Genomic DNA, 11,894 nt, shown 5'->3' with positions numbered 1-11,894 from the left:
CAACATTAAAAGCAGTCAGAAGTGAATCGAACTCGTTGAACGGTGGCAACTGGCGTCTTGACGAGAGAGTTTTTTCAGATTTTATTAAAATGGTCGCTGTTAAGTTGTTGACCAAACTTATCAGCAAAACGCGCGGTGAAAAAATCATGTAATACAACGGCATAATTTACCCTAGACCCCAATGGCCAATGGGAAACATTTCACTACCCTTCGTTGCATTTCTTCGTATACAAGTAATTAATGGCCGTAATTGTGTAGCGCATCTTTGATCATTTCTTCACTCCAATCAGTTTTCATTCATACGTGCACTGGAACTATATAACGAGCACATAACAGTGCTGAGTGTAACAAGGGAACTGCAAAAAATGAATTTTCAATCAGCTTACAAAAATAGCATCAGAACCAAGCAGACATCCAACACCACGACCCACTAAAAAGGTGAAAATTTTTTAAAAAATTGGCTAACAACAAAGTACATAGAATATTAAGAAACAGGCAATTAAAAAAAAACTGTGAGCAACAATTGCACTTTGATGCGTTACAGCAGGATTAGGAAGAATGTAGAAAAACGGCAAGGTCAGGAAGCGGTCGGTTGACCTTTGTACTGGGCTGTCCGCGGGATCAGCTCGTTGTCCACCATGGAGTAGGCCATGTCGAGGAGCGTCTTCTCCGGTGGATACGGCTGGATTTCCAGCACGTTCTTCATCTAAACATTAAAACTGGAACTAAATGGACAGTTCTTTACCTGTTATACAGATTTAATTTTAAAGTATTCAGGTAGTTCGTTTCTGCATTATATAAAGTTTGGTTTCGAATCAATTACGCGAATTAATCAGTAGGATTATTCTGTCTGCAATAAGCGGATATTTTTCCATGCAGTGAAGTTTAAACAATTGCTTCGCATGCTAAAAATTTTAATGTACATTTACGACTAAGAATGTGAGCCTTTATGAGGGATATTGTTGTGATCCGTATTTAAAACGCAGGCATGAGTTATCAGTAATTTAATTTAAAAAGAACCTTTTACGCTTGAATCTGTAAAATGAATAGTAACAATTAAGTTGATTTTATTTATTCGGTATATTTAGCTATAATACTGGTTTATTTTATGAAGAATATTTCTGAAAGTAAATAGTTCTATAATGTGGGACATAACTGCCTATGATTAAAAATAAATTTTCAATAATGCGGAAAGGAATTTATCATGCGGAAGAGAGCAACATCTAATTATTTCGGGAATTAACTTCAGTATAATGAAAGAAGGGCGTCTGACCTTGGAATTGTCAAAGTGCAGTTGCTGGCCCCAGCGCGGCATGACCATCTGCAGGGCCTTGTCGAACCAGGCCACGATGCTGGCGAGGAATTTGGGCGCCGACAACGTGGGCACCCGGTAGCCCTGCGGCCGGAACTCCCGGTCCAGCAGCGTGGCCATCTCCTTGAACCACATCCCGCCCGAGTTGATGATAAAACGCTGACCGGCCGCCGCCGGCAGCGTCATGGCGCGAATGTGCGCCTGCGCCACGTTGCGCACGTCGCATAACTCCAGGGAAATGTGCGGCAGCGCCGGCACTTCGTGCCGCATCAGCCGGCCCACCACCTACGCGTTAAAGATGGCGTGTACATAAATAAATCAGCAAAAACTTTAAATTGTAATGATAACTGTACAGTCTGCAGCTCTGCCTAAAACAATAATAATTTATTTTTACCAAATACTTACATTAATTAACTGATTATCAATTCCAATATTAACAAATAAATAAATATTAAGAATTTTTTTGGCAGCTGTAATAGCCTGTAAATATTGAAATTAATAATTCATTTTAAAAAATAAGTTTAAGTAATAACGTATTAATTAATAACAAGTAAACGGCGGAAGTGCCCACCTCTTGGCTGGTGCCGGTGGACCCGTGGATTACCGGGCCCATGACGTATGACGGATTGATCGTGGTCAGTTCGAAGCGCTTGTCCTCTGTCAAAAAATTATCAACAAAAAATTCAGAAAACGTGTAGAGAAAGCGCTCGCACATTAACCGCTACAAAAATTAACAAGTACGTCATCGATGCGATTACACAGTGCACATTAATTTAACATATGTACTCCTACATATAATAAAAAATAAATTCTAATTTGCTGCGCTGTGAAAAATTAAAAAGAGCCTATTCTTCATAAATACATAGCTGGCGTTCAGTACCGGGCAGTTTGTTAACGTAATCCCAGGCGGCCTTCTCGGCGAGCGTCTTGCTCTTCTGGTAGGCACCGACATCCTGCTGCAGATCGGTCCAGTCGGCCTCCGAGTAGGTCTTGTTGAAGTCCGGCGCGGTCTGGCCGACGACGGCCGCCACCGAGCTGGTCAGCACCACCCGCTTGACGCCGCCCACTTCCGCGCAGGCCCGCAGGACGTTCAGAGTGCCCTCTACCGCCGGCTTGATCAACACCTGCACCGCACAATCACCCGATTATCCTCCATTAACTGCGTACACCATACTTAAATTTATTTCGGGCACCGGTTTGTCCGAAATAATTCACTTGCACAATAAGCATAATAACAGTTTTTTTTTATTTTTAATAATGCATTATCAAATTTATTGTTTCTGTTACCATTTGAATGGAATCAGTTATTCAAATAATTATTATTTATTATTTACCAATATGCAATGAAATTTATTGTCGATCACATTTTTCTCTATACAACGGTATTTTCGTTGTATTCACACGAATATGACGGAGGGGACACTTAGCATGTAGGATCAATAGCATCAGTAAACTGTAATTTACGTAATTCAAGGCGCGAAAAATTCCCATGATCCGCCCGCAGGCACAGCACGCGTTTAAAAAAGTAAATAAATATCAGTTGAAAAAAATTCAACGAATGAATAAATTTATAAAAATATTAACACAAAAATGCGGCAAAAATCGAAAATTACCGCACCTGCTCGTCGGTTGGGATTTCGTTGGGAAATGGCGAGGCCACGTGCAGGACGTAGGTGCAGCCGGACACCGCTCTGCAAATGCCACACTATTGTCAGTACGAAGGAGATGAATTGCGCATTAGCCGGGTGGTGACGGACTCTTTCCAGTTGTCCAGCTGGTCGTCGAGGAGGTCGGCCTCCACCAGCTCCAGCTTGTGGCGGGCGCCGGGGCACATCTGGTACAGCGGGACGACTTTCTTGGCGTTGGCCAGACTGCGCACCGTCCCCCGCACCGCGTAACCGGCCGCCTGCATCTGCTGCACGCAGTGCGAGGCGATAAAGCCCGACGCGCCGGTCACCAGCACCCCTGCAAACAAGTGCCGGCGTAATCAATTTTTAATTATGAAATTAACAAGAGAAAAGTTGAAATTTTGGGAAATAAATATGCAGAGTGACCACTAATCAGATTTTTTCAGCGCTGTTACAACAAAAGATATATTTGATCACAATATTTTAGACTGGTGATTACTTAATCATGACGAATAGATCAAGAACAAAGAAATACGCGTAAAATTCCTACAATAATAAAAATACTACTCAAATATTAAGTATGTATGATAAAATTCTTACCCATAGTCAACCCAAATTAAATTATCGAAAAAATTTCCATACGCCTTAAAAATAACTGCACTATGAAAAAATACCCAAAATTTCGGTCTCCCCGCGGGTTACAAACATAAGAAACTAAAACGGTCAGTAATAAATTTAATTAAAGGAGCAAGCCGTACAAAACGAATAGCTAACAGCAAAACAAATACTCCTGAAAATAAAAAAAACAATTTTGAAAGTTCATAAATGAAGACTATCGTACAATATCGTGTCGCCAAAACGCATTTAAAACTGAAAAATAATCGTATCGTATTATATGTAAAACGCCCAAAACCGTTTATAGAGAAATCCCAAACGTTCCCAACAATTCCCTGGAAATCTGTGCAATCCTGCCAAAAGCAAGGCTACACATTCCCATAAAAATCCGATAAAAATAGTGGCAAATGCATACTTCCAACCGGCGCCGTCTGCACGATTCGGACTCGTTTCACCGGCTTAATCTTCCCGGCGGCACTGTCCCCACCCGCCTTGACATGCTCCCCATCCAGCAGTAAATGACTGGCGATAATGGCAGGACCCAACGGGTAGGTAACGACATTTTTCCCCTTCTCATCAAAATCATACCGACCCCGCCTCAGCAGCTTCTCCACCAGACCCTGCATCGCTCCGCATTATATTTACAATTTTGAAAACACTCCAGTCGGCCGCGCGCAATTAATTTAAAATTTAAAAAAAATATCCAAAAATTTCCCTCAACGTCACTTCGTCAACTTGTCAATCAGGATTGATTTCTCCCGACAAATAAACAACTAACCAGAGCAGCGCCGCGCTGCTGCTTTATTTATTCATGTATATGTCCGGCGTAACCGGTTGTCTAACGCGGCGCTGGCAATTTCAATGGGGGAATTAAACATGTAAGCAATGTGAGTGTCTCATATGCACTTCCGCCGACCACCCGTTGTACTGCACAACGGCAGGATTATGAAGGTCAACAAACAGCTCAAGACGGAGCAGACTGACGTTGTACACTGCCACCGACCAGTTTCCTCCACATTATAAACCAGCACATGCCCAACAACAATGCCCGCAGTTTGGCAGAGACCTACTTAACTGCAACGCAATAACAACATGTGGAAAAATGTATTGTTAGGCAGCAAATGCGTAAACAGAGTAAATTATTCTTTTCCATTAACTTTTTCTTTTTTTTGATACATTATTATAACGAAAGTGTTATTTTGTTTTGCACGTTGTATTACTGACAAATAAAAGCATTTTATTAAACAAACTGGTAAAATAAAATTATTTCTAATAAATCATAAATGAATTTTTTTACACAAATTGAAAAAGCCTGATTAGTTAAAAACGGATATTAAAATGCGTCAAATCAATTGACGTATATTTTTTAAGAAACTATTATTACATTTTATTTCAGTATCATTTTAAAAATTTAGCAAGAACAACAATGTGGGGTACGATGTACATCAAAATTAAATTTAGAAAATATCAAAAACATCTGGACTGCATAAACCTTAATTTCATAACAGACGAATTCAGCATTCCCATTTAATTTTTAGAAAACTAAAGTACCAATACGGCAATACTTGAAAAATAATGACTCGGGTACACTTTATTTTGCAGTTTCTTTTTCTAACGGCATAAAATACTGCTACTTTGCATTAATTTTTCCGGTACTCTATATTCTACAACAATTTAAATTTTTCCATTTAATCAAAATAAATGTAGCTTAATTAATTTGACCGAGCAGACAACTGTCGCAATAAATTTCGCCAAATTAGAATAAATCAATTCTATTGCATTTCTAGCAAAATACAAAAGAAAAAAATTAACGTTTTAATTGACGAACTAAGCAGGTATTTGTTAATTCTGAAATAAATTGCAATGCGCCAACATTGTTAAGAAGAAGTCAAACTGTGTACTCGTATATATGAAATATAAAGTTCGCGCTAGCACTTAAAAACACCTGGACAAGCCAAACGTTGTCATTGCGGATTACAAAATAAATACGCGAAGAATCATCAACAAGTTACAAGTTAAAAAGACTGAAAGAGGCTCAAAAGTTCGCGAGTTCGCCACTTGTTAGTGCGTCGGCTCGCCCATTTTACCACTATTAAACACATATCCAACACCGATCGGCCGTAGACAATATCAATTTAATGATGGCAGAAAAACAGACAGGCAATCCAAACAACGACGTGAAAGGGAAAACGACTTGTGCAGAACTGCATCCAGCTAATTACTAATACTCGTACTTAACGAGCTCATCACCTACGCTGATCATTTGAAGCATTTCCTGTAGACGGTGTGCTGCTGGCTTCCTCCATACTCGTCTTCGGTAACGACCAACTTGGATACAGAACTAATCAGCCCACCGGGAGACGGGAAAAGGGTAAAAACACGACCACTTGTAGTTGTAGGAAACGGTTAAAAACGACTGGTACTGTACACATCTGTGGTTTGCAGTTTGTGTTTGCATCAACAGCTGACAGACAGACATCGGTGGCGTTACTGGCGTAGAAGTACTGATGATCTGTGCCGCCATGCCGCCCCGTGGGCGGTTGAAAGCACAGTAATGTAATGGTAGAGAGATGCCTAGTTGCCTATTACGATATGCCACTGCATTAAATCAAAACTTTTTTAATTCACTACTGATAACAAAATCACAGCAAAGCTGCCAAGAAAAGCAACACCGGGCACTAATTATTTCCGACCAGCCAATCTAAATGCTAGAAAAACATCTTCGTTGTCTCTCATGTCATTAAAAGTTCCGATGACAGACACTGCACTTCCTCGTTGTATCTCAGTACTGATTCTCTAGCGCAAAAACTCCCGCTACATTCGCAAATCTTCCTCGATAACTCCTTAAAAACTTTATTTGTTAGCGGTCCAAAAGTTCCCGTAGCTTCAAAAGCCAGAGGTTGTACTACGTAGCGATCCGCGAGTCCATCGTACTTCCGTAGCTTATGATTTTCTCTTACTTGCGCTGCACTTCCTGGAACACTTGCCGTATGCTCTATGTGGTTTGGGCGAAGGTATCGGCAACTGCACTTGTTTTCGCATCTCTGCTGGGACCGCCGTGGTGCGTTTTACCCTACGTAAAGAATAGCGCGCAACTCCTGTGTTTTATGACAGTATTCGATTTCATCCAATCCGCTTATGTTGTAACTTAAAAAATGCAGAAAAAATACCTAAGAATGAAAATAATAAGTTTATAAGTACAAAGGTTTTAGGGAAAAAAGATATAACGATTACGATATCCAACCGGAACCGGGAACATGGCACGTAAGGATACATCTTGCTGAAATTTCAAGTCAGCGGATCACCTACTTCGGGAATGTCCAAAGCGTGTCGAGAACGCGAAGATGACCAGACATTGCAGACTTACAGTCCCCTGGCGCCCTTGGCGCCGCTCCCGCGCATTACCCGGTATCCCGCCCTGGGTGCAGACTGCACCCAGGGCGGGATTCAAGATGATGCGGGGGAGCGCATCGGATCACGCAGGGCGGGTAGACCCGTGGCGACAACGATGACCTCTATGTCCGGATGCTGGTTGCGGGGAGTCCGGCACAACGGCGTGAGGGTTGGTGTACCTGGTGTTAGAGGCGGTCACCTGGAAGGGGGGAAGTGCAGTCGCACCTTGCGTCGGCTACCTGACAAGTCGTCGCGAGACAGTTCGAGTCGCGGGAAATTTCTTCAGGGACACTTCGATAAGAGGACTTTTGGTCGGAAGGCAACTGGTTATAGGACATTTCGTGCTACAGAGTCACCGTACAGACATTTTGTTTTTATGACGTTTCGCTGGCGTGACAATTGGTAGCGAAACTGCTCGTTGCCGCACCGGGACATTTAGAATGGCCTTATCGGCGCGTGGATATCTCGGTGCGACCAGTTTTTTGGGGTTTTTTAATCGCAGTTACTGCAATGAGAATCAGGTTTACAAAAAAAGAAACTCTTTATAAAATTTGGCAGTTGATAAGTCCAACCAGCCGTGAAAAATTCGCGAAAAAACACAAATGGCTTTCTTAAAACTAAACATAAGCATAACACATAAGCATTCAGGTTTATCTGAACTGTCTAAAGTAGGTCAAATTATTCAAAACTGGGGTCAGTTGGACATCCTTCCGGAAGTAAACATCGTGTGATAATCGTGAATTGATAACTTCCCACATTCGGATAGTACTTAACCATGCTCCTCACACGGCTAAAAGTATATCGTACTAATGCCGAATTTATTATTATTGAAGATGAACAAAAGGCCACCAGTACTTATTAGGACGGTTAATTATATTTTGCAAAACGTCATTGGCTTGCAGGGATTAACGGCACCATGACGAGAGTCCCAACATACATTTTGTTCTTCTAATAGAAATATTCTGCGTTACTTAGGTAATTACATAAAATACTGACAGCTTGGAATACGCTTGACTTGTGGAAGAACTCAGTAGTTCAGTCTCTTTGCGCGTTAAGGGAAGCCCGCCGGGAAGCGACTAGGTACATTGCCACTGATAAAACCCTGCAGCACTACGTCTACCTCGTACAACATACACCACAGGGAAAAAGCTTAACTTTTATTTCATGACAGCTGCACTCCCGACAACTGTGCCGTCTCCACACAGTTGCATCAACTTATATACCACATCAATATGCATGCTCGCACAACACGCTCATATCGCATACAGCCACAAAGCTATAAAAACACACGCACCAATCTGACCACTGCACATCCGCTCCTGCAGGCCAGATTAGTCCTGCCTTCCTCTCATTCACACTTGACCATCGGTCACAAACACTCATGCATATAAATGCATAACACCATAAAGACATAAATGTCCCGCACAAATATGATCATAAATGATACAGCTCAGACTCGGCACAAACAAACCATAAAGATACATACAGCCATGCAATCCACGCTATCCAGTGTCCATGGTGGTAAACCTCCACGATCGTAACACCACTAAAGTAATTCGTGTACATTCATGGGAACTTCCGCCTTTTGCGCACTTCCAAACACTTTTTGGGATTTCTTTGTGAGATTGTGAAGCAGAATGGTTTGTATCCATTGTCGAGAACTCATTTTTTGCGCACAACATCCGGTTGGGGAGTTATTAGGGTAGCAAAATTCCAGAAACTTCCCTTAACCGCTTTGCTAACGGTATTGCAGTACAGTATTCTAGATCCTTGGACACCCTACCACAATATCGTTAGCAAAACGGCTTAGTGTATCAGGCCAGATGCGCCATTACGTACTTTTTTGATCCACCGACCGCAGATTGTACCGAATTATTGGAAATTTATATAAAAACCCATTTTTTCCTGTCCATCACAGTTTTTAAACGAAAGTTAACAAACGAAGTAAAACCTTTTCAGATAATTTTTTTCTGGAACCCGAAAAGCTGCTGGATGTACATATCGGCTAAGCGTTGCACTGCACCAGATTATGTGTAGAATAAAATCGATACACGATTCTGCGAACAGCAATAATTCTCATGTTTTCCGTCAGAGACAGGTGGCCAAAGCCGAAATACACAAGAATCTCACGTAGCTCACGACAACGAGCTGATACCGTGTCACTACTGATCGGGGGATATTTCAAGTACGAGCGAATATGTGAATGTGAACAACTGAAGCGTTCCGCGTGCTGCTTGTCTATCTGTGTGCTCACCTGGTGCCACCAGAAGAACTGCTGAAATGGAAGGAAATGGTGAAGTCTGGAGTTTTTGAAACAGAACATCTCTTTAGCAATTCAACGTGGTAATGCTGCTTCAGTAATGGGGACCGTCGAGAATGTTGTTTCGTTTAACCGTAATTAGATCTTGATATTGTTATCACGCTATTGAAATAAAGTACGGTAACACCTAATGGTGAAAGTATCAGCCACTTCATAACGCATAAACTGGGCTTTAATCCCTCACAAAACACACAGCAAAATATAGTTTCGCATTCTGTCTATAATACGCTTATTTTACCGTACAAGTGGAGTGCATAGCAGATCTGTACAGATTCAAAAAAGTCTCTGCTGGGTGTTTGAGGGAGAACATTATGACCGCACCAGTTTTATCTTGCATTACTAACTAAGTACAGTAAACCGGAATAACTAGATCTGGGTAGTATGCTGTGGAATGTCGTCTGAGCTTTAATGAGGCTGTTACGGTGCTCCTTTGCTTGAGTATTATATAAAGGTCATCGTGAACAGAACGCCTAGTTAGTGTCCTGTCAGTGGTAGTTAGTTTGTTAAAGGTCGTCTGTCACCAAAACCCAGCGGTAGCATTATGCTTCTGACAGTTCTTTCCGGTTCACCTTCAACAGAACGGCGCAGCATCGAATCACGTGACAGATACTTCGTGCTCGCCAGGGACAACATAATACTGTAGGGACCACTGTGTTCTTCTACTTCTAATTTTTATCTCCTTCTTATGGCATTGAGACACCGGCGGAAGTATGAAATGAAACGTACATGCAAAAATATAAAGTAGAAAAGTGAAATGAAAGAGAGATAATGCCATGTAAAGTAGAAAGTTAAATGCAACGTACATTTTTATTTGGCGGTATACAAAACTCACACTATTTTTCTATCATAATAAAGATGTACTTACTCCAGCCTCAACCGACAACAGAAACAGACGGTCTAATTGTACAGAACATCTCATCTAAATTAGCCGATGCTGGTGCTGTTCCCATGACGGAGGCCGCATTCCCGCGTTGAATTTCAACGCTGAACCGCTGGCGCAGATACTCAATCGCCCGTATCTCGCCCGTTTCTTCGCGTATCATCTGCCCGAGCTCGGTGACCATGCGAGAGGCGTCTGGTCCCAAAGGTCCGAGTGCTTCGACGCCTACTGCACGGAACAGGTACTTCTACTTCTTGTCCTGAAAATGCTACTGCGGTGGCGGCTCCAGCGCACTTGGCAGTCGCAACTCGCCAGGATGCGGAATCGCACATCATTCTCTGCTACGATTAAGGCAGTGCTACTTGCTTTTCCACCGGGATTCCGGTGCACTGCTGAATGTCATTCCACTCCAAAATTGGCGTACGTTTCTGCGGGAATAAGAGGCCAGAGTTGGCTTGACGACCGGGTAAAATGTGTGAAAGGTCAGCCACCGAATTCTCTACGAAGAACGTTTTTACACCGATCCACTGTTCTAGCATGTTTTGCAAATTTTAAAGTGATTTTCAAAAATTTTAAAATTCATTTTAAAATTTGAAACAAATCATGGAAGTCTGGATCGGTGTAAAAACGGTCTTCATGGCCATGTGCATTTACGTGCAAAATTTGAGGGAGATTCGTCCATAATGAGACTTTTGGTACACCTGAATGCATATGAACTTTTTGGAATTTGCTAACAGCCATAACTCCCGAAGCGGATGTTGCGCGCACAAACGGTTTTCACACCAGTGTAAACAACTCTTCTGGCTACAGAATCTCATAAAACAAGAGAAAAAGGGGAGTGCGCGAAAGTGAAACATTTCCTGCATCATGCATGTACACGACTTTGGTACATGGTCCCATGTACCAAAGTCGTGTATGTACATGATGTACATACTTCCCTTAAGCAGCGATGGCACACGCCCCACGGTATATAGCAGAACATCTCACATGCCTCGGTTGACGCCCAGATATTTCTTATGAGAAGCTGGTGAATACAAGTTGGGACAAGGTGTGTCGCCCTCTCTCCGACGGGAAGGAATACACGGGAACTCGGGAAGCAGTGAGACGTGCATTCTCTGATTATCCGTCTACATTTTGGCACACCGGGCGTCACACACCACTACCAACGCTGCACTAGAACCGAAGCGGTAGGCCGATTTTTCCAACTTTCAGGTCGCTTTATGGCCGATAATTAGCTGATTTACACTACGCGCTGACCGGCATATAATTGATCGAACGTTAGGAAAGTGACCCGGCACCACATTCGGGTCCTTGCACTGGACCTTGTCGCTCAAGCGTACCTACAGTGTAAACACCTATTTGTATCGTTTTATGACATTCTGAACCCAAATGATTTGTTTACAGTTTTACGCGAAAACCATAGTGCGCGCAACATCCATTTGGAAGTTCCGACTGTGAGAAATTCCAAACAGTTTAAATGAACGGAATCCGAATGCCGAGGTGTTTTTTTTAATCAAATTTCAAAGTATATTTCCAATATTGAGCATTAATTTAGACATCCATAAGAAAATTCGAAGAAAAAGCCTGGAATGTGAACGGCGTGCAACGTTTTCCTTGGTAAACTGCATTTTGTACAGTTGTACAACTTGTATTTGATGTTATTTTTTTATATATTTTATTTTGAGGTACTGCAATTTTGTTCCTGAAATTCGGGTCATCATGTTTTATCCGACATAAAGTCAATAC

At 42.0% G+C, this 11,894-nt stretch overlaps 1 protein-coding gene across 1 annotated transcript; it reads right to left on the bottom strand.

The window, feature by feature from the left end:
• Positions 1-282: 282 nt before the first annotated feature.
• LOC129584643 (uncharacterized) lies at positions 283-6,019 on the bottom strand. The gene is made up of 7 exons (XM_055476891.1): positions 5,810-6,019; positions 3,070-3,277; positions 2,931-3,003; positions 2,193-2,436; positions 1,884-1,969; positions 1,274-1,597; positions 283-706 (listed from the first exon to the last, which is right to left on the bottom strand). The coding sequence occupies exons 1-7, from the start codon at positions 5,859-5,861 to the stop codon at positions 578-580; spliced, it is 1,116 nt and encodes a 371-aa protein (XP_055332866.1). The 5' UTR covers positions 5,862-6,019; the 3' UTR covers positions 283-577.
• Positions 6,020-11,894: the final 5,875 nt, after the last annotated feature.

This window comes from Paramacrobiotus metropolitanus, unplaced genomic scaffold, assembly GCF_019649055.1.
Source record: "Paramacrobiotus metropolitanus isolate TYO unplaced genomic scaffold, Prichtersi_v1.0 Parri_scaffold0000014, whole genome shotgun sequence".
Lineage (NCBI taxonomy): Eukaryota > Metazoa > Tardigrada > Eutardigrada > Parachela > Macrobiotidae > Paramacrobiotus > Paramacrobiotus metropolitanus.
Note: the sequence above shows the minus strand (reverse complement) of the source record. Positions and strands in the feature narration are given on the sequence as shown.